General features: G+C 43.2%; 1 protein-coding gene across 2 annotated transcripts in view; it reads left to right on the top strand.

The window, feature by feature from the left end:
* The window catches only part of LSM4 (LSM4 homolog, U6 small nuclear RNA and mRNA degradation associated), a 49,332-nt gene that overhangs the window by 2,953 nt on the left and 22,401 nt on the right, over window positions 1-23,978 (top strand). For both annotated transcript variants that reach the window (XM_075863151.1, XM_075863161.1), the window contains exons 2-3: window positions 9,011-9,052; window positions 10,061-10,159. In XM_075863151.1, coding sequence (XP_075719266.1) covers window positions 9,011-9,052; window positions 10,061-10,159 — 141 coding nt within the window. The remainder of the gene's footprint in view (window positions 1-9,010; window positions 9,053-10,060; window positions 10,160-23,978) is intronic.

The raw sequence follows: 23,978 nt of genomic DNA, 5'->3' as shown, positions 1-23,978 counted from the left end.
AAACAGTGTATTTTAGTGTGAGGGTATGTTCACACGCAGTGTTTTCAGGCGTATTTCGGGGCGTTTACGGAAGCTGAACGCCTACAAACATCTGCCCTTTGAAATCAATGGGAAAAACATCATTTAGTTCATACGGGGCGTATTTTTACGCCACGGTTTTAAAAAAAACGGAGCGTAAAATTACGCTCCGTAAGTCCCTGTTCGCACAGGTTTTTTTACCCGTCTTTTTTACATGGAAACAGCGCCAAAAAACGGCCGAAAATGCCTCGCATTGATTTCAATGGGAGGCGGACGCGTTTTTTACTGATCCGTTACGGATCCGTCAAGAAAAAACGGACTTTTCTTTCTGTTTGTCATCAGTTCTACTCTGTTTTTTAATGGATCCGTTTTTATCTTTGCATCTTTCTTGCTTTCATTTTTAGTCTGTGCATGTACAGAAATAAACTAGATCCATTAACCCCTTAATGACCAGCCTATTTTGGACCTTAATGACCAAGCTATTTTTTACGTTTTTCAATCGTCGCATTCCAAGAGCTATAACTTTTTTATTTTTGCGTCGACATAGCTGTATAAGGTCTTGTTTTTTTGCGGGACAAGTTGTATTTTTTAATAGCACCATTTTTAGGTACATATTATTTATTGATTAACTTTTATTAACTTTTTTTTTGGGGGGGGGAATAGAAAAAAATCTGAAATTTTGCCACTCTTTTTTTGCGTCCTAAATCTACGCCGTTTACCGTGTGGTATAAATAACATAATAACTTTATTCAGTGGGTTGATACAAATTTGGTATCGTTGCAATCGTATGTTTTACTACTTTTACACAGTAAAAACGCTTTTTTTTCAAAATTATTTGTTTTTGTGTCTCCATATTTGAAGAGCCGTAACGTTTTTATTTTTTCGCCGATGCGGTTGTGTGAGGGCTTTTTTTTTGCAGGAAGACTTGTAGTTTTTATTGGTACTATTTTGGAGTAGATGCGACTTTTTGATCACTTTTTATCACATTTTTTTAAAGTCAGTATTCACAGAAAACAGCAATTTTTCCATAGTTTTTTATAAAAAAAAATTTACGGCGTTCACCGTGCGGGTTAAATAATGTAATAGATTTATAGTCGGGGTCGTTACGGACGCGGCGATACCAAATATGTGTAACTTTTTAACTTTATTTTGTTTTTTTAATAGTAAAGCATTTTGTAAGGGGAAAAGCTGGGTTTTTCATTTTTTTTCACATTTTTTTTTAAATTAACTTTATTAAACTTTTTTAAAACTTTTTTACTAGTCCCATTAGGGGACTTTAATATGCGATTCTGCGATCGCATTTATAATACACTGCAATACTTCTGTATTGCAGTGTATTATGCCTGTCCGTTTAAAACGGACAGGCATCTGCTAGGTCATGCCAGAGGCATGACCTAGCAGGCATACACTACAGGCAGACCTGGGAGCCTTTATTAGGCCCCCGCCTGCCATCGCAGACACAGACACTCGGCGATTGAGCACCGCATCTGAGGGGTTAAACGTGTGAGATCGATACTAATATCGATCTCACACGGCAGAGCAGGGATGCCCCCAGCCCTCAGCTGCCTCTAGCAGCTGAGAGCAGGGAGATTTGACAGCTCTGTAAACTTATTCCGATGCCGCAACGTAAAAAGTCTATGGCATTGGAATAAGGCCCGTTAGTGACCGACGTAGAAACACGATGGGCCGGTCACTAACGGGTTAAAAGTAATGCATAACTGATACAAACGGATGGCATATCAGTTTGTATCTGTCATCCGTTGACTTTAATGTTAAAAACAGAAACGGAAAGCTCCTTTCCGTCAGGTTTCCCTAATTTTTGACGGAAACAATAGAGGCGCAGACTATGGTATTTTTTTTCTGTCGATAAAACGGAAACCTGACGGAATGGAGCCCAATTGAGCAAGACTGATGCAAAAATAAAACCCATTGAAATCAATGTTTTTTTTTATGTAAACATCCGCAACAGAATGAGTTTTTCACGTCCGAGGTGCACCCGTGCAGGACGCGTTATCACGGATTAGAGTCTATGGGGGGGATGCGTGAAACGCAAGAAAATGGGACATGTCCTATTTTTTTCTTGGACCCTTCACACGCTCCGTTGAAACCACGCTTTGAAATACAGAAGTCCGTGTGATCACTGTTGTTTCAAGGACAACTTATACGCTCGTCTGAATGAGCCCTTACTGTAAGAGAAAGGAAACGCCTCATAAAATGTGTATGTCCAAGGCTATGTTTTCATTTTGCGGCTTCCCCTTTACAGCAAGAACAGTGTCGTCTGCAGCAATAACACCACATTGACCATTCAGGGGCTTATTTACATATCGGGTGCCAAATATAACGGCACCAATATGTAAATAACGGAGGAAAATAGGATTTTTTTTTTTTTAAGTGAGACCATGCTTGTGAAGCCCTGCTTATTACATGCTGCACATGTATGGGCAGGGGAAAGGTTCTTTCACTTTCTGAAATTTTTATTCACTTTGGAAACAGTGTAGCACAGAGAGCCATAAATTTCCGAGGTGGGAATACCGCATAAAATTGGAGGAGCCACAGTGAGAGCAGGGAACCATTTGAAAGCCTGGGTGATTGTGACTAAATGATGGCTTCTATAAGTTATCTTCTTTCTGAGCCCCACTACAAGAGGTCGAGAGCAGAACGGCTATTATAGGAAGTAAATCACAACACCCTGTGATAGTTTTCAACACAAAACAGAAGTGTAGATTTCTGGGCATGTCCCTTTTTAGTTGCTTTTGTTTTCTAACCAATAAATCAGGGGCGGCAACCTTCAGTACCCATGCCACAGCTGGCACCCGGTGCCTTGATCTCTCCCCGTGTCCAGGGCCGTTGTATGCTGCGGCGCTAGAAACGGAGAGAGCGCGGGGAGACTGGGGCAGAGCGGGTTAGAGCAAAGGTAATGCTGCTTTCTTAGGTCGGCAGAGCGGGGTTTCAATTTGATCAGATCGCTGATAGAACGAAGCTCTGCTGCTTGTATTTCTTGCCGCTGAACACTGGATGGTGCTGTGTTGTGTGCTTGGCTGTATGCTCTTTGTCCTGTTCAGCGCTGACAAGCCTCTGTTCTCCTCGTCGTCGCCGCCTCCGCCGCCATTACAGGTTTACCTGTAAAATAAGAGATACAAGTTATGAAGTTATTAGAAATCACTGAAAATATAAAAATCTTCTGAGCAGCTTTTTGTCAGCCCCCACGCAAGTGTTTAGCACCCCCCAGGAAAATCTCTGTAGAGCCCCCCCCCCCCCCCGTTGCCACAAGCTGGTGTTTAGTAGCCACTCCCGCCTGTGAGCACCCCCCTACAAGCTGGTGTTTAGTAACTGCTCCCTCTTGTGAGCACCCCCCTACAAGCTGGTGTTTAGTAGCTGCTCCCTCCTGTGCGCACCCCCCTACAAGCTGGTGTTTAGTAGTTGCTCCCTCCTGTGAGCAGCCCCTACAAGCTGGTGTTTAGTAGCCGCTCTCTCCTGTGCGCACCCCCCCTACAAGCTGGTGTTTAGTAGCCACTCTCCTGTGCGCACCCCCCCTACAAGCTGGTGTTTAGTAGCCGCTCTCTCATGTGCGCACCCCCTACAAGCTGGTGTTTAGTAGCCGCTCTCTCCTGTGCGCACCCCCCTACAAGCTGGTGTTTAGTAGCCGCTCTCTCCTGTGCGCACCCCCCCTACAAGCTGGTGTTTAGTAGCCGCTCTCTCATGTGCGCACCCCCTACAAGCTGGTGTTTAGTAGCCGCTCTCTCCTGTGCGCACCCCCCTACAAGTTGGTGTTTAGTAGCCGCTCTCTCCTGTGCGGACCCCCCCTACAAGCTGGTGTTTAGTAGCCGCTCCCTCCGGTGAGCACCCCCCTACAAGCTGGTGTTTAGTAGCCACTCCTCTCCTGTGCGCAGCCCCCTACAAGTTGGTGTTTAGTAGCTGCTCTCTCCTGTGCGCAGCCCCCTACAAGCTGGTGTTTAGTAGCCGCTCCTCTCCTGTGAGCAGCCCCCTACAAGCTGGTGTTTAGTAGCCGCTCCCTCCTGTGAGCACCCCCCCCCTACAAGCTTGTGTTTAGTAGCCGCTCCCTCCTGTGGGCACCCCCCTACAAGCTGGTTTTTAGTAGCCGCTTCCTCCTGTGCGGTGCCCCCTACAAGGTGGTCTTTAGTAGCCACTCCTCTCCTGTGAGCACCCCCCTACAAGCTGGTGTTTAGTAGCCGCTCCCCTCCTGTGAGCAGCCCCCCACAAGCTTGTGTTTAGAAGCCGCTCCCCTCCTGTGAGCAGCCCCCCACAAGCTTGTGTTTAGAAGCCGCTCCTCTCCTGTGAGCAGCCCCCCACAAGCTTGTGTTTAGTAGCCGCTCCTCTCCTGTGAGCAGCCCCCCACAAGCTTGTGTTTAGTAGCCGCTCCTCTCCTGTGAGCAGCCCCCCACAAGCTTGTGATTAGTAGCCGCTCCTCTCCTGTGAGCAGCCCCCCGCAAGCTTGTGATTAGTAGCCGCTCCTCTCCTGTGAGCAGCCCCCCGCAAGCTTGTGATTAGAAGCCGCTCCTCTCCTGTGAGCAGCCCCCCGCAAGCTTGTGATTAGTAGCCGCTCCTCTCCTGTGAGCAGCCCCCCGCAAGCTTGTGATTAGTAGCCGCTCCTCTCCTGTGAGCAGCCCCCCGCAAGCTTGTGATTAGTAGCCGCTCCTCTCCTGTGAGCAGCCCCCCGCAAGCTTGTGATTAGTAGCCGCTCCTCTCCTGTGAGCAGCCCCCCGCAAGCTTGTGATTAGTAGCCGCTCTCTCCTATGAGTATCTGTGAGCAGATCTTCTCACACATGAATTCCATCCTCAGCCACTCATGTAGCCGGCTTCCTGCAGATCACAGTAAGGGTCAATGCACACGATGTGTATTACGTGCAGCAAAACTGCAGCGTAATACTGTACCAGCATAGACTGAGATTCCAGGAAATCTCATGTACACGCTGCAGTATTTTTCCATACGTATATTGACCTGCGGTGTGGGTTTTAAAATCCGCAGCATTTCAATTTATCTTGTGTTTCCGCTTGCGAATTCTATATACCTATTGCAGAGGAAAATCGCGCCCAAACACGCAGCATGAAAACGCAGCGCTTTACGAATCAAAGCGTAAAAACCGCACCAAAAAAAACGCCTGGTGTGGTTTGTACCTTCAAATTTCCTGCATGTTGCTGTGGTTTTGGTGTGTGTTTTCCACTGCAAAATACGCAACATGTGCGTGTAGCCCACGGCTTGTGATCATCTTTGCAAAGAAAGTCAGGGACAAGGCTCACACTGAAATGTACGTTTAACCCGTTAGTGACCGCCCCATAGTGTTTTTACGGCTGCCGATGCAGTAGCCTTTTCACGGCGCTGCATCCGAATAAGTAAACAGAGCAGGGAGCCGTTAAATCTCCCTGCTCTCAGCTGCGAGAGGTAGTTGAGGGCTTGGGGCATCCCTGCTCGAATGGGTGAGATCGATATCCGTATCGATCTCACCCATTTAACCCTTCAGATGCGGAGCTCAATAGCGTGCGCCGCAGCTGAGTGGTTTTGGAGAGGGAGGGAGCTCCCTCTCATCCCACCAGCACCCAGCGATAAGATCGCCGAGTGTCTGTGTTTCCGGTGGCAGCCGGAGGCCTAATAAAGGCCCCCAGTTCTGCCTATAGTGAATGCCTGCTAGGTCATGACAAAGGTTTTACACGGACAGGTATAATACACTGCAATACAGAAGTATTGCAGTGTATTATAAATGCGATCGCATAGTGAAGTCCCCTAGTGGGACTAGTAAAAAAGTAAAAAAAACAAAAAAAGTTTAATAAAAAGTGAAAAAAAACAAAACTGAGAAACCACCCACTTTTTTTTCCCTTACAAACTGCTTTATTATTAAAAAACAAAATAAAGTTAAAAAGTTACACATATTTGGTATCGCCACGTCCGTAACGACCCCAACTATAAACTTATTAAATCATTTAACCAGCACGGTGAACGTCGTAAAAAATAAAATTAAAAACCAAGCAAAAATTGCTGTTTGCTTTAAATCCAGCCTTTAAAAAAATTTGATAAAAAGTGATCAAAAAGTCGCATCTACTCCAAAATGGAACTGATAAAAACTACAAGTCCCGCAAAAAAAAAAAACCCTCATATAACTGCACCAGCGAAAAAATAAAGATATGGAGACACAAAAACAAATTATTTGAAAAAAAAAGTTTTTTTCACTGTGTAAAAGTAGTAAAACATACAAAATCTATATAAATTTGGTATCATTGCAATCGCAACATCCCGCTGAAAGAAGTTATTGTGTTATTTATACCACACGGTAAACGGCGCAAACTTAGGATGCAAAAAAGTGTCAAAATTGTTTTTTTCTATCCCCCCCCCCAAAAAAAAGTTAATAAAAGTTAATCAATAAATTCTATGTACTCCAAAATGGTGCTATTAAAAAATTACAACTTGTCCCGCAAAAAACAAGACCTTATACAGCTATGTCGACGCAAAAATAAAAAAAGTTATAGCTCTTCGAATGTGACGATGGAAAAACTTAAAGGGAATGTGTTGCCAGAAAAACATGTTTTTTTTTTTTTTTTTAATTAATCATTTAGTGTGTAGGTGATTAAACATTGTTCAAATTTTTTATTTTTTTTTCACGAGTCAGGAAATATTATAAATTAGATTCTAATTTATAATATTTCCCATTGCTGGTCACTAGATTGAGCTATTCCCAAAATTGCAGCATTGCAAAATTGGGTGAAAAGCCCTCGCTCTAGTGAAGTTTTCAGCATCCCCCCCTCCTTTATCCTGGCTAGTGCCGGGATAAACGAGGGGTTTGAACGGTCTAACCTCCTACACTGTGTGTTGCCATTTTTTGAGCTAACACACAGTGTAGTAGGTTTACATACAGTAGTAAATGTACACAAACACGAACATACATTGAAATCTCTTACCTGCTCCTGCCGCCGCGGCTCCCTCCGGCCCGTCCGCTCCGTCTGCTGCTGCTGGTCCAAGTGCACAAGTCCGGAAGCCGCGACCGGATGTAGTAATCTTACTGTCCGGCCGCGACTTCCGGTCCACAGGAAAATGGCGCCGGACGGCGCCAATTTCAAATTGGACTGTGTGGGAGCGGCGCATGCGCAGTTCCCACACAGACGGCGTACACAGAAGTGGATGGGACGGGAGCCGTTCGCAGTCCCTATGGGACTGTGGCTGCCGTATTCCATGTCTGTATGTGTCGTTAATCGACACATACAGAAATGGAACAAAAAATGGCAGCCCCCATAGGGAAGAAAAAGTGTAAAAATAAGAAAAAGTAAAACACAAACACACAAATAAATATAAACATCTTTAACATATGAAAAAAAAATTTGTGATGACACTGTTCCTTTAAAAAATGGCTTGGTTATTAAAGAGACTCCACATTATAAGTGCCCTATCTCCTACATAAGGAGATTGGCGCTATAATGTAGGTGACAGCAGTGCTTTTTATTTAAAAAAAAAACGATCTATTTTTACCACTTTATTAGCGTTTTTAGATTTATGCTAATGAGTTGCTTAATGTCCAAGTGGGCGTATTTTTACTTTAGACCATGTGGGCGTTTTACAGGGGAGTGTATGACGCTGACCAATCAGTGACCAATCAGCGTCATGCACTCCTCTCCATTCATTTACTCAGCGCATAGGGATCCTGCTAGATCCTTATGTGCTGTCTTATACTAACTCATTAACAATAGTGAAGTGTTTAGACAGTGAATAGACATTCCACGGGATGTCTATTCACAATCTCTGCACTTCGGTACTGTTTCTATGGTAGTTACAGCAGAGGAAGCGTGATCTCGTTGTAACCTGTCATTTACTGCGTAATCTCGCGAGATTACGCGTCCTCTGCTGTAACTACCACAATCTCCCGAGATTACGCGGTAAGGCCTGGTTTACACGAGCGTGTGCGTTTTGCACCCGCAAAAAACGCGGCATTTTGCGTGCACAAAAGGCACTTAACCGCTCCGTGTGTCATCACCATATGATGCGCGGCTGCGTGGTTTTCGCGCAGCCGCCATCATTATGACACTCCGTTTGGATGTTTGTAAACAGAAAAGCACGTGGCGGCTTTTCTGTTGACATTCATAGTTTGACAGCTGTTGCGCGAATAACGCTTGTCCCACGGAAGTGCTTCCATGTGACGTGCGTGGTTTTCACGCACCCTTTGACTTCAATGGGTGCGTGATGCGCGAACAACGCACAAATATAGGACGTCGTGAGTTTTTCGCAGCGGACTCGTGCTGCGCAAAACTCACGGACTGTATGCACTGCCCCATAGACTTACATAGGTCCGTACAACATGCGTGAAAATCACGGGCGTTGCACGGACGTAATACACGTTCGTGTAAACAAGCCCTAAATGACAGGTTACGAGATCACGCTTCCTCTGCTGTAACTACCATAGAAACAGTAATGAAGTGCAGAGATTGTGAATAGACATCCCGTGGAATGTCTATTCACTGTCTAAACACTTCAGTATTGTTAATGTGTTAGTATAAGACAGCACATAAGGATCTAGCAGGATCTAGCAGGATCCCTATGCGCTGAGTAAATGAATGGAGAGGAGTGCATGATGCTGATTGGTCAGCGTCATACACTCCTCTGTACAACGCCCACTTGGGCATTAAGCAACTCATTAGCATAAATCTAAAACCGCTAATAAAGTGGTAAAAATAGATCGTTTATTTAAATAAAAAGCATTACTGTCACCTACATTGCAGCGCCGATCTCCTTATGTAGGAGACGGGGCACTTATAATGTGGTGACAGAGCCTCTTTAAGGCCTAAAATAGGCTGGTCATTAAGGGGGTTAATTGATGTCACATACATAGCAACAGTTTATGACTTTCTTTTTTGCATGACACACTGTAGTTCATACTTGTTTTTTTTTTATTGGCTCACCATGCAAAAAAGGTTGGCTATCCCTGCGCTAAATGTTATGTGAAAAAGCTTTTCTTACCTTGAAGTTTCTCTGACCCCTTTTTGTTTTCTGCAGCTTCCTTTATCATTATTGAAGACTGCCCAGAACCACCCTATGGTGAGTTGTCTCATTTAGATTAACATAGTTTTGGGAAAACTTCTGCTTTCTGGGGAAATATCAGATCTTTATAAGTGCAGTACTTTGATTTTAATGTCAGGCTGGGTTCACACTCCGTTTTCTGCAGGAGGAAAATCTGCCTCAAAATTCAGTTTGGAAGTTTGAGGCAGATTTTCCTCTCCCTGCACGCCGATCTCCGCTGCGTTTTTCGCCCGCAGCCATTGAGCGCCGCGGGCATAAAACGCTGCGAAATACGCTTTCTCTGCCTCCCATTGATGTCAATGGGAGGACAGAGGCGTAAACGCCCGAAGATAGGGCATGTCCCTTCTTTTTCCCGTGAGCCGGTTTTTCCGCTCGCGAGAAGAAACTCCTCCGTATCCCATTGAAATCAACTACAGGCATTTGGCGCGTTTTGCGGTGCGGTTTCCGCGTCAAACTCGTCAAAAAACTCTGTGTGAACTCCCCCTAAGACTATATCTTTTCAAGAACATTTCGAATGCACCTTACAAAATGATAACTACACATTTTGAATTTTATTGATATCGCCTTTTTATTGATAACTTAATAGATGTGCTTTACAGCAAAACCAGATGTGTCAGAATCCGCATAATTTTTTTTCTCATGTGAACAAGACCATCAGAAGCTCCATCAGAAACCTTGCATAAACGCTTTGATAAGCGTACTGCAATGTCTCATGCAAACAAAATTTGGTTTGGGTGTATTTATTGGGTTTTTATTATACACTTTTAAATATTCTGGAATTCTTTGTTCTCGTACTCCTAAATCTATTTTCTAAGACCTGATAAACCTGCAGTAACACCGATAGTGAAATTCAATCATTTTGGTTTGTGTTACTTGGATAGGTTTTTAGAAATGGGAAAATCCGTAATGCAGTGACACTAGATGCATATGGAATTAATAGACGGCATGTGCCTGCTGCGGTAGTGTCTGAATGTCTGTATTAAAGAGTAGTATGTACTAAATATTTTATTTTCCTTTTCTAATTAGCTGGTTGAATTAAAGAATGGCGAAACTTACAATGGGCACTTGGTGAGCTGTGACAATTGGATGAACATCAATCTTCGTGAAGTCATTTGCACTTCAAGGGTATGTCCTCTTATTGCTGATATGCTTTATTACATGGCTTCTCAATTTTTTTCTGCTGGGGCCTCACCAGCCAGAACATGGTAACGTCTGGGCTTCACAATTGGTCAAAGCTCATGCAAACCTTTTCAAAGCATGTCTTCCATTTATCTTTAAAAATTTGTTTCCTGAACCCAGTAGAACAAAGCACAAAAGGTTAAAAAATGTTGATGAACCAGAGATTGGTGCAGCCAGTACAAGGCCTTTGCAGTGTATAATCACATCTGTCAAAACCGTCTCTCCAGCTGCGCCCTACCAAAAACTGAGGGGCGCTTTACAGTTTTAGAAGCGCTATTATTAGATTGTTATTAAATGAGCGGATTTGATCAGTTTGTTTCCATTGTCTTTGTGTAAAAGGGGATCTATCACCCCTCCTGACATGTCTGTTTTAGTAAATACTCCACAATGTGTCGTTACTCTGTCACTCCTACTGGAAATGTATGATTAAATTGACAACTGGGTGTTTTAATTTCCCTGGTGACAGCAAGTTTTCAATTTAGTCATACATTTCTATGAGGAATAACCGTGGAACCACACTACGCGGTATTCTAATAAAAGTTCTAGAATTGTTATTTCATGGGGATTACAAGTGTTTACTAAAGCAGATATGTCAGGCGGGTGGAAAGGTCCTCTTTAACCAGTTCAGGACCGGGCTGTTTTGAGCCTTCAGGACCAGACACCGTTTAGCCCTTTTTAGCACGTGTTAGATAAATGGCTATAACTTTTTTATTTGTTGAGCGAACGACGTGATTTTTGCAATGTTTTTTTTCCGTAGACAATGCAGGTTTCTTTTTTTTTATCGTTTTTATACACCTCCTTTTTGCTATTTTAGAATTTTTATTCTTAAAAAAAATTATATTTTTTTTTTTTTACTATAATTTTCAAACTTTAAGTTTCAGCTATTTTTTTTGGTAATAACATAGTTTTACCCTAAAATAGACCTTTTATTTGTGATCGTCATTGTCCACCGTAAATTTTAATATATTACGTGTCTACATTAGGGTAATTGGGTCAGCGCTAGCGTTATAAAAATGATTGCCGGAGCGGAACGTTTTTTTTTGGGGGTGGGTATTTTATGTGTATTTATTTTTTTATTTTTTTTCCACCTTACTTTTTTATTAGTATTGTCTGTCTCTCAAAGGTCAAAAAAGACCTTTGGGGAACTTTATATATATATATATATATATATATATATATATATATATATATATATATTTTATTTATTTTTTCTTTCTTTTACACCATGTTTTTCTACTGTAACTGGAGCTGCACAGCGGCCCCAGTTACAGGGGAAATCAGCCCTCATATAGTGACGATCGTCACTAATAGGACTGTGCTGGGTCTAGTACAACCCAGCAGCAGTCTGTCAGTAACGGCACCCGGCAATCATGTGACCAGTCACATGAACACCGGGAGCAATAGAGACAGCGGCGTGGCCGCTGCCTCTATTCCTATACACAGCGTTTATTGAGCGCTGTGTACAAGTAATCAGAGAAGACAGAAGCAGCGAAAGCTGCTTCTATCCTCTCCTCAGGGTCCCCGGCAGACCAGACAATCGGCTGCCCAATCTCTCGGGCAGCAAGTTAAAACCCGAGCTGTAAAAAGTCTATGGCTCGGGTTTTAAGTACCCTGACCGTTGGCTGTAAAAACACAGCCAGCGGTCGGGAACCAGTTAAGCCCTTCCCATATTTGTGTGTCCCAAAAAAGGGTGTACAGTTACGCCCAGGCATTAAACAGTCACTATGTCAAACTTGTAGAAATTGGTTAGGAATGCACTAGATCCGGGTAGGTGCACGAATAGGGTCCCAACCCAATCGTATTGTAAAAAAGTATTCGGCACACTGAGTCGTAAGTGATGAATTCTTGAAAATTTTTATTTTTGATGCCAAGAGTTAGGTGCAACGTTTCGGTCAAAGGACCTTCGTCGGGCACTACAAGTATACAGAATATTTATACATTGGTATATTAGCATCATATACGTTCATTGGTCCAAAAATAATTTTTTAAGGGAAGTAAAACATGACGTCATAAGGAAAATATAATGTGGAAACTAAAATGAAAATAAAGATAAAACAAAGAACAGAATTGTGTTGCGAAATATCACAGGATAAATGATCTAGCTAGAACAGAATGTATATACGGATGACATCCTCATCCCATGTACAATAATAGTCAGGTATCAGATGATGCAGTGAGTTCCTCATATAGGCAGCAATTCTACAGAGACTATGTTAGAGAATACAGATGTCTATACTTAAATAGTTAAGGAAAAAAGACAGAAGGACTAAGCAGTATCTCTTGCTGTAAAAACGGCACACCACTAGGGGCAACATAGTAGCACAATAACACATTCACATAGTAGCATAATATGGCAAGCATCTAAGGTACGTACAGACTAACAGTTCAATGCTAACTAGCATAACATAAGACCACAGTTGAACCATGTTGGGTATAGAATTGTTGCAGGCATACCTTATTACCCTGGTTTCTGGTGTATCCAGAAGATCAGCGCTGTAGATAAGAATGGCGGATTTCCACTCCTTTTTGGCGCTAAAATGGGGGATACACTGCAGGTTTAAATATCCTAGTGCGGGGCGGGCAGTGGGCGTGTCTTAGCGCGCGTCCGTAGACGTCATGCTATGGGCGTTCTGCTGGTCCGAGGACACTCGTGTCCTCTCCTGTCAAACCCTGCCTCCCCTGCATCTGGTTGGTCAGAGCCGTCCCTAGTCACGCCCACACATTATCGAACGTGTGGTGGCTAAGGGGAATCCCTGCTGTCAGGTCTCGGCTGGTCTCGTAATTAAGTGCACTTTGTGCCGTGCTAGGGATATGTTAATTTGTAGGGAAACATAGATGATGTGCTTGTTATTGTGATTAGACCGCATCTTTAGAGAGTATACATAGAGGGGACATCGGACGTAATACAGATGGGGTAGCTAGTGGTAGTTTGTCATGCTGGTAATTTTAAAGACTTGTAAATCTCCTGAGCTGGTATGAATAAATAGTAAGGGAACCACAGTTACTGGTTATGTATGCTGTGTTTGTATAAGTCCAAACATTTCTCTGTTCTCGGTCCCAGTCTGTCGATAAGGTGGTACCTAATTTTTTGTCTGCTGTAAATAGGTGCTATGAAAAAATTGTCTGTGTATAGACGTTTGATACATATCTCTATCAAAATTCCTAGATATAGGTTATTATATACCCTGTTGCACAGGAGAATTAATACTCTAAAGGATACCTTGTCCGGCATGTAGGTAGGTATTATGCCCTGTGTTGGGTCAGCGTGTCTGCAGGAGAGATATTGGTCATATTTAGTGGTGGTTATTTACTGTGGTGGTTATTTACAAAAAACTGCTCACTTCGTACTCCCTGTTCAGGCCTTTGGGCTCTAATGTTTGCAACCTATGAATCCAGTACGCCTCTCTGCGCTTTAGTGTCTTAATCCTATCTCCTCCTCTTCGTGGGGCAGGAATGTGTTCAATTACCTGAAACTGTAGTTGCGAGACATTGTGTGTTCTGGATAGAAAATGCGCCGGAATTGGTAATGGGGTCTTGTTGCATCGAATATTGCTCTTATGTTGGCCTATTCTGTCCCGTATGCGCTGCGTCGTTTCCCCCACATACGCTAGCCCGCACGGGCATTTTATCAGGTAGATGACATAATTTGTGTTGCATGTAAAATATTCCTTTATCGGTATACGTTTGCCAGTATGGGGATGTCGTAATATGTCACCTTTTATGATATGCGAGCACTGTAGACAGGATCTACAAGGGAATGTCCCTTTTCTTGGGGTATTCAGAAAGGTTTGTCTTAAAGGTTTTTTTGTTGATCCTACATCTGCTCTAATTAACCTATCCCTGAGGTTCCGGGGTCTCTTGGCGCATGGAAGAAATGGAGTCTGAAACTCTACGACCTTTGGATACGCTTCTTTGAGGAGCGACCAGTGTTTTCTAATGATATGGTGCACCTTGTAGGCACAGGGGTGGTATGTATGTACAAAGGGTATACTTTTGGGTCTATCCATATTTCTGTCGGAAGTTGATGTTGATTGTGCTTCCCTTAGTGTTTGGCTTGGATAGCCTCTATCCCTAAATTTTTGAGTCATGCTGGCCATGCGCACTGCCCTATTATCGGTATCGTCCACTATCCTGGATATGCGTGTGTATTGGGATTTAGGAAGAGCTCTCTTGGTGGCAATTGGGTGGCAACTATCGTAATGCAGGAGGCCATTTCTGTCTGTTTCTTTCGTAAATAGGTCAGTGCTAAGGTGGCCTTCACCATCCTTAATGACCATGGTGTCCAAGAAACTGATCCGGGACCTATCAAAGTTTAATGTGAACTGCAGTTCAGGCCAGATGCTATTGAGGTATTCAATGAATTCTACCAACGCTTTTTCGGTGCCCTGCCACAGGCAGAATATATTGTCTATATATATCTGGTCCATAACAGTATGTGTTCTTTAAACATAGTTGTGGGGTATACGTAGTTTTCCTCAAAGTGGGCCATGTAGCAGTTGGCATATGGTGGTGCCACATTGGAACCCACGGCCGTGCCTCTCTTTTGAATAAAGTATGTGTCTTCAAATAAGAAATAATTATCGGTTAGGATAATTGTCAGCAGGTCAAGGCCTAGGTCTATAATCTTATTCTCTTTCCCAGCTTTAGTGAGTATCTCTTTGACCGCAGTCAGCCCTTTTGTGTGTATGATCAAGGTATATAGGCTGCAAACATCTAATGTCACTAAGATGACATCTGGAGTCAAAATCTCGAATGTGTGAATGATCTCTAGAAAGCTAGATGTATCCAACAAGAATGATCTTGTGTTTTTAATAAGTGGGGTCAGGAGTTTCTCCATAAATTTGGAGAGAGGCGTGAATACTGAATCAGTGGAGGCCACTATCGGCCGTCCAGGAGGATTGTCTAGACCTTTATGTATTTTGGGGAGTATGTAGAACACAGGTATGACCGGATGTCTGTTGGTCAGATATGAAACTGTGTCCTGGTCTATTGTCCCTAGGGTCATGTGTTTCGCTAGGGTATTCTTTATTTTTAATGCGATTTTATTCGTAGGGTCCTGACTTATGGGTTGATAAACCGAAGTATCTTGTAACTGCTTCTGTACCTCTCTAAGATAAGAGGACCTGTCCATCACTACAATCGCTCCCCCCTTATCTGCAGGTTTTATGATCAGATCCTTATCCCCAGTAAGGGAAGCTAAAGCTTGTCTGTCCAAACTGTTCAAGTTGGCCTGACTTTTAAACTGGCCTAGTCTAAAATCGTGATTAAATCTGTCCACTTCTCTGTGGATCAGATTGATAAATGTCTCCAACGCAGGTGAGTTCTTTGGAGGGTTGAAGAAACTCTTTTTCCTCAATCCAAAGTCTCGAGAAGTAATCACAGGGCCCTCTGAAGGGTTGACAATTGACCCTTCATTCCTCCGGGGCTCCTCCATGTTGGAGAAGTAGACCCGTAGGTGTAGGGATCTGAAAAAACGATTTAGATCCATATCTAGCTGGAACAAATCGTACCTGTATGTTGGGCAGAAGGAAAGGCCCTTCTGGAGGAGGAGTAGTTGGGCTGGACTCAAGGTTTTAGACGAGATGTTGACTATCAGTGATTGCGATGTCGAGGTCATACCTGTGATCTCGTCTCCATCATCCGATTCAGATCTTCTTGATTGTTTTCCGCCTCTCCTCGTCCTCTTCTTGGGCGTCTGCCCCGTCGTTGGCCTAAAAAACGGTTTCCGTAGGATCTTTGTTGATGATATTCCTGACCTTCGCCCCCTGAGCCTGAGTATGAGGATCCTGATGAGATGTATGCCCCTCTTCGTGTTTGTCTGCTGCCTGGATAACCTTCATGCCACCTGTATACCCTCTGGTTGTTGTAGTCGTCCAAATCCCTCTGGAACTTCTTCCTCTTTTGTTGTTCAATTTCAATTCTATGAATGTTGAGGGTTCTCAACATAGTCTCTGTAGAATTGCTGCCTATATGAGGAACTCACTGCATCATCTGATACCTGACTATTATTGTACATGGGATGAGGATGTCATCCGTATATACATTCTGTTCTTGCTAGATCATTTATCCTGTGATATTTCGCAACACAATTCTGTTCTTTGTTTTATCTTTATTTTCATTTTAGTTTCCACATTATATTTTCCTTATGACGTCATGTTTTACTTCCCTTAAAAAATTATTTTTCACCAATGAACGTATATGATGCTAATATACCAATGTATAAATATTCTGTATACTTGTAGTGCCCGACGAAGGTCCTTTGACCGAAACGTTGCACCTAACCCTTGGCATCAAAAATAAAAATTTTCAAGAATTCATCACTTACGACTCAGTGTGCCGAATACTTTTTTACAACAGTCACTATGTCAAGACATGGTGACATCACAATGACTGGTGCTGTCTGTGACCGCTAACAATCAGTTAGCCGGCAGCGGACCAATCAGTGTGATCCCGTGTCGTCGTTTGCTGTGATTAGTCAGTCAAATGTGCCTGACCGATCACATCTGTCAGTAACAGAGTAGTGCCATTTACCGGCTCTGGGAAGCGCATTTCTTTGTCAGAGCTTCTCAGAGCCGGTCGTCAAATATAGTACTGTCTGTCCATGTTTCTGACAAAAATTCTGCAGATCGCCCCACTAACGCCCCTATACTCACCTCTGTATCCAGCTGATCTCTGCCTCCTGTCAGATCTGTGAAGGTCTCTGTCAAGTCTTCAATAAAGATCCCCCTCCCAGACTGCCTCCCAAGTATCTCAATTCTACCCTATGTTGACACCTGACTTCCGTCACCACCTGACTTCCGTCACCACCTGACTTCCGTCACCACCTGACTTCCGTCACCACCTGACTTCCGTCACCACCTGACTTCCGTCACCACCTGACTTCCGTCACCACCTGACTTCCGTCACGCTCCTGTATTTTTAGGGAGCGCCTTTTTTTTTTTGTTTGAAAAAAATAAAAACCCCATAAAATAAATTAGACTGTTTACATAGCAATTGTTATGTTATAGTGTTAGGTAGTAGTGTTAGGGGTAGTCTGAGACTGTCACCACCTGTGACCGTGCCACTCCTATATTTTTATAATTCCCGTTTCCAACCTCCCCAGGACCCCAATAATCATCGACCACTTTAGGAAAAACTTTTCCGAAATGTACATCCCTGAATAAAATACAGCGATTGAGTCCCTCGTAAACTTTAAATGGAGGCTGCATTTCAGGCAATACCTGCCAAATAAAAGGGCCGATACGGGATAAAAATGTACAGGGTATGTGAGCTTGGAGCTACGGGAAACACACAGCTTTGAAATTTACCAGGGAAAAGATTTGAAAATTTATCCCCCAGACTACCCTCCATTTCTCTGTATAAGCGGCAAAATAGTTTGGAACCTGATACACCCCTTACTTGGCCAGGGCTATCACCTATATATGGACAATTTTTATAACCGTATACCCATCCTAAAGTCCCTTTCAGCCATATCCACTGGCACCAGCCAGAAGAATCCCTGCTGCGGCAGACGTTGCAGAACGGGGAACGTAGTGCTGTCTGCAACAAAAATCTGCTCTCTTAAATGTAAGCACAAAACGGACGTGCATATATTGTCTACCCAAAAAAGAGATAGAAGCAGCACTCAAAAAAACTCTGGTTTATTCATCCAGCATCCACTGCAACATTTCACCTTCTCTATGAAGGCTTTTTCAAGTATTGTCTACCCTATATCATGCTAGCAGCCGACCTGTTGCATTACATGGAGCCTTCACCCCAACTACCAAGGCAGCCTGCATCCAGGACTACAATCACTTTATGGGTGTGGTAGACCTATTTGATCAAGTGATCAAACCATATAGTGCCATGCTTAGAGGCTCTGTCACTACCTTATAAGTGCTCTATCTTCTACATAATGTGATTGGCGCTGTAATGTAGATTACAGCAGTGTTTTTTTTTTATTTAGAAAAACTATCAATTTTGACCAAGTTATGACCTATTTTAGCTTTATGCTAATGACTTTCTTAATAGAGAACTGGGCGAGTTTTTACTTTTTGACCAAGTGGGCGTTGTGAAGAGAAGTGCGACGCTGACCAATCAGCGTCATACACTTCTCTCCATTCATGTACTCAGCACATAGTGATCTTGAGAGATCACGATGTGCAGTCACTTACTCATACATTAACCTTACTGAAGTGTCTTGAGAGTTAATAGACATCGCTTCCAGCCAGGATGGGATGTCTATTCACAATCCCGACACTTCGGTAACGTTTGTGTGGGACTTACAGCACATCAAAATCACTCTGTGCTATCATTAACCCCTTCCCGACATCCGCCGTATATATACGGCACACGCCGGGTGGGGGAATATGGAGCGGGCTCACGGGCTGAGTCCGCTCCATAGAGCGAATCTGTCGGCTGTGTGTTATAGCCGACACTTCCGGGTTACGAGCAGGATCGCGCTTTAGCGTGATCCCGCTTGTTTAACCCGTTAAATGCCGCGTTCAATAGAGATCGCGGCATTTAAATTACTAAAAACAGGGGGGCGACCCCCTGTAACGTCTCAACGGCCCCCCTGCGGCGAGATCGGGGGGAGCCGTTGGTTCACACGGCTGCCTGGGGGTCTGACGAAGTCCCCCAGGTCCGCCATCTTGGTACTCCTAAGAAGCTCTGCCTCCGGCAGGGCTTCATAGGAGACTGTCAGAATCACGATATACTGCATTACATTAGTATTGCAGTATATCGTGCAAGCGATCTAACGATCGCTGGTTGAAGTCCCCTAGGGGGACTAATAAAAAATGTAAAAATTAGTTAGTTTTTTTTGTGTAAAAAAAAATAAAATATTAAAAGTTCAAAAAACCCCCCTTTTCCCATTTTCCCCCTAGAGCATAGTAAAAAATTAAATAAATATAATTGGTATCGCCGCGTCCGTAAAAGTCTGAACTATCACAATATATCATTATTTAACCCTCACGGTGAACGCTGTAAAAAAAACAAAATTGTAAACGCCAGAATCTCTATTTTTTGTTCACCTAATCTCCCACAAAAAATGAAATAAAAAGTGATCAAACCGTCACATTTACACCAAAATTGTATTAAAAACTACAGCTTATCCCGCAAAAAATAAGCCCTTATACCACTTAATCGACGGAAAAATAAAGACGTTACGGCTCTCGGAATTTGGCGAAACAAAATAAATTTTATTTTTTACACTTAGGTTTTTACTTGTAAAAGTAGTAAAATATAGAAAAACCTACACATATTTGATATCGGCGTAATCGTATTGACTAGGGATGTCACGATACCAGAATTTGGACTTCGATACCGATACTTCGTTTAGTATTGCGATTTCGATACCAATTTCGATACTTTTGCCAACAGTAATAAAAAAAAAATTCTTCCGTTTTCTGATGTGAGGCGCGACGTGTGATGAATTTTGAACGCGCCTCACATTAATAGTAATCCCATCATGTTTCTCAGTCATAATGGGTTAATGTGTGAGGTACATAATGGGGTTAATTACTATTAATGTGAGGAACATGGAGGGTAAATTCATCGCACCTCGCGCCTAACATTAATAAGTGAATGAAAGCCGTGTTTATTTCATTTTTTTACAGCGTACACATCATAAATGATGCAAAAAACTTGTGCGCGCCATTACTGAATGTGTATATTTTATGTATTGAGACTTATTTTAATGTTTATTGTAAAAAAGGTGAATGTGTATTTTTTTTTAAAATTTAACAATACTTTGTTTTTACTCTATTTTTAAACTTTAATGTACTGACATATATCAGATATGTGCCAGTACATTAACCTGTGGACGGATAATACACAGGCAGTTGTTAGGACATACTTGGGTATGTCCTAACGACATGAAATATGGTAAGACAGCCCTGGGGTCCGTCAATAGACCCTGAGCTGTCTGCCCAAACATGGTATGGCCCTCGATCGCGTCACAGGAATTCCCTGTGACGCAATCCAGGGGCATCCCCCTGCTCATTTTCTCCTGAATGCTGCAGTCAGCTGTGATCGCAGCATTCAGGAGAATAACGGCGGAGATGAGAGGTTTCTCTGATCTCCGCCGTTATAGAGCGGGGCTGCGGATGTGTAATACAGCCATTGCCCCGCTCCTGACAGGAAGTGCGCGCGCGGTCATCAAGAGGAGGTGCGGCCGGCGCTGCACTAATGAGCGGCAGTTCAGGCACGGAGGACAGAACATGGGGGTGTTTTGTATAGCGCCCATGTTCTGTCTTCAGTGCCGACGCTCATTAGTGCAGCGCTGGCCGCATCGCATCATCCTGACCCCGCGAACTTATCATGACTCAGGAGCGGGGCTGTGGCTGAATTACACAGCCGCAGCCGCGCTCCCATACATTCATGTATTACTATACTGAGCTGTGCGGCTGCGCAGCTCAGTATCGAAATACAGGAAATAGCGGTATCGAACCGTTTAGGGATGCACAGTATCGAAACAGTATCGAAGTTTCGATGCACCGTGCATCCCTAGTATTGACCCATAGAATAAAATGAATATGTTGTTTTAATTGTACAGTGAATTCCGTAAAAATGGCGCGCAAAAAACCATGGCGGAATCACTGTTTTTTTTCATTTTCTACCCCACAAATAATTTTTCCCCCGTTTCCTAGTACATTATACGGCAAAATAAATGGTGCTACGAAAAACTACAGCTTGTCCCGCAAAAATCAAGCCCTCATAGTACTATATAGACGGAAGAATAAAGGCGTTATGGCCTTTGGAAGGTGGGGAGGGAAAAACGAAAATGAAAATCTGAAAAAGGGCTGCGGCGGGAAGGGGTTAAGTCCCACACAAACGTTACAGAAGTGTCAAGATTGTGAATAGACATCACGTCCTGGCTGGTAGCGATGTCTATTCGCTCTCAAGACACTTCAGTAATGTTAATGTGTGAGTAAGTGACAGCACATCGTGATCTCGCAAGATTACTATGTGCTGAGTACATGAAGTGATTGGTCAGCATCATACACTTCTCTCCACAACGCCCACTTGGTCAAAAGCTAAAAAACGCCCAGTTGGCTATTAAGAAAGTCCTTAGCATAAATCTAAAATAGGTCATAACTTGGTCATAATAGTTTTTCTAAATAAAAAAAACACTGCTGTAATCTACATTACAGCGCCGATCACATCATGTAGAAGATAGAGCACTTATTATGTGGTCACAGAGACTCGTTAAAAGCAAAACATAGTACAATAAGCTGTCCATCCACCTCACCCAAATTGCATGCGTTTGTGATGTCCAGGTATGCGGGCAATTGTGAAACCTTTCTGCAATTCCAGGAGGTCATAAAGGCCCTTTATTTTTGGAAACCCAGAACTGCATTTCCCCACAGAAATATCCCCTACCCAGAAAAAGATCCCCCCCCCCCCCCCTCAATTTTTTATTTTATTTTTTTTAAGTTGTGTACAAAGAGGAAATAATAAGCACAACGCCTACCAATGCGAGACGTGACCCACAAAACCATGTCTATACATTAACCCCTTCCCGCTCCTGGACGTACTATTAGGTCATGGTAACCATAGCGTTCGCGCTCCATGACCGAATAGTACGTCTCGGGAGTAACGGCCATTTCGGCCGCCGTCCTGACACATACAGGAGCTGTGACAGCTGCTGTCTCGTACAGCAGCTGTCTCAGCTCCTACAGCGGGGACCGATCGCTGTGTCCCCGTTGATTAACCCCTGAAAAGCCGTGTTCAATAGCGATCACAGCTTTTTAGGGGTTAAGCTGCCATCGCCAGCTATACGATAGCTGCCGGCGATGGTGACTATGGCAACCGGACACCAAACAATGGCGTCCGGCTATGCCATCGACGGAAGCCTTCGCACCAGAAAATCCACAGTAGGCCAAATGGTGGTCATTTCCTTCTGAGCCCTCCCATGGGCCCAAACGGCAGTTTATCACCACAAATGGGGTATTGCGGCACTCAGAACAAATTGCGCAACAGTATTTTGTTTCTTGTGAAAATAAGAAATTTTCAGCTAAAACTACATATTATTGGATAAAATTAATTTTGTTTTAATTCCCAGCCCAATTCAAATAAGTTCTGTGAAAAAACTATGAGGTCAAAATGGTCACAACACCCATAAATGAATTCCTTGAGGGGTGTAGTTTCCAAAATGGGGTCACTTATGGTGGGTTTCCATTGCTTTGATACCTCTGGGGGTCTGCAAATGCGACATGGTACCCAAAAACCAATCCAGCTAATCTGGACTCCAACAAACACACTGCGCTCCTTTCCTTCTGAGCCCTCCCATGGGCCCAAACGGCAGTTTATCACCACAAATGGGGTATTGCCGCACTAAGGACAAATTGGGCAACAAAATGGGGTATTTTGTTCCCTGTGAAAATAAGAAATTTTGATCACAAATGACATCTTATTGGAAAAAATGAATTTTTTTTAATTTCACAGCCCAATTCAAATAGGTGCTGTGAAAAAACTGTGGTCAAAATGGTAACCACAACCATAAATGAATTCCTTGAGGGGTGTAGTTTCCAAAATGGGGTCACTATTGGGGGATTCCTACTGTTTTGGCACCTCAACACCTTTTCAAACCTGGCATGCTGCCTAAAATATATTCTAATAAAAAAGAGGCCTCAAAATGCACTAGGTGCTTCCTTGCTTCTAGGGCTTGTTTTATTCTACGAGCGCAGTAGATGTGGGACATTTCTAAAAACTGCAGAATCTGGACAATACATATTTAGTAGTGTTTCTCTGGTAAAACCTTGTGTGTTACAGAAAAAAAAATTGAATAAAATTGAAATTCAGCAAGAAAAATGAAATTTGCAAATTTCACCTCCTTTGCTTTAATTCCTGTGAAATGCCTGAAAGGTTAAAAAACTTTCTAAATGCTGTTTTGAATACTTTGAGGGGTCTAGTTTTTAAAATGGGGTGTTTTATCAGGGTTTCTAATACATAGGCCCCTCAAAGCCACTTCAGAACTGAAGAGGTACCTTAAAAAAAGGCTTTTGACATTTTCTTAAAAATATGAGAAATTGCTGTTTATGTTCTAAGCCTTGTAACGTCCAAGAAAAATAAAAAAATGATCAAAAAAACTAAGCCAATCTAAAGTAGACATATGGGAAATGTGAACTAGTAACTATTTTGGGTGGTATAACCGTCTGTTTTACAAGCAGATGCATTTAAATTCTGAAAAATGCAATTTTTTTCAACATTTTCTCTAAATTTTGCAATTTTTCACCAATAAACACTGAATATATCGACCAAATTTTACCACTAACCTGAAGCCCAATGTGTCACGAGAAAACAATCTCTGAATCGCTTGGACAGGTTTAAGCATTCCGACGTTATTACCACATGAAATATGTCAGATTTGAAAGATGGGCTCTGAGCCTTAGGCCTCATGCACACGACCGTGTTTTTGCGTCCGCAATTCCCCCGAAAATCCACGGGAGAATTGCGGCCCCATTCTTTTCTATGGGGCCGTGCACACGACCGTAGTTTTTGCGGTCCGTGCACGGCCCGGGAGCCCGGACCGCAGAAAGTACGGCCATGTCTTATTACGGTCCGGAGTTGCGGTCCGGGCTCATTGAAAACAATGGCCGCGGCCATGTGCATGTGCGGGCGGCTTGCGGCTGACAGTCCGCTGACAGTCCGCAGCCGGCCGACCCGAAAATCACGGCCGTGCACACGGCTACGGTCGGGCTACGGTCGTGTGCATGAGGCCTTAAGGCCAAAACTAGGCTGCGTCCTTAAGGGGTTAAAGGGTTAAGGCCAAAACAGGCTCGTC

Source organism: Rhinoderma darwinii, chromosome 1, assembly GCF_050947455.1.
Source record: "Rhinoderma darwinii isolate aRhiDar2 chromosome 1, aRhiDar2.hap1, whole genome shotgun sequence".
Taxonomy (NCBI): Eukaryota; Metazoa; Chordata; class Amphibia; order Anura; family Rhinodermatidae; genus Rhinoderma; species Rhinoderma darwinii.
This window is presented reverse-complemented; position numbering and strand designations above follow the sequence as displayed.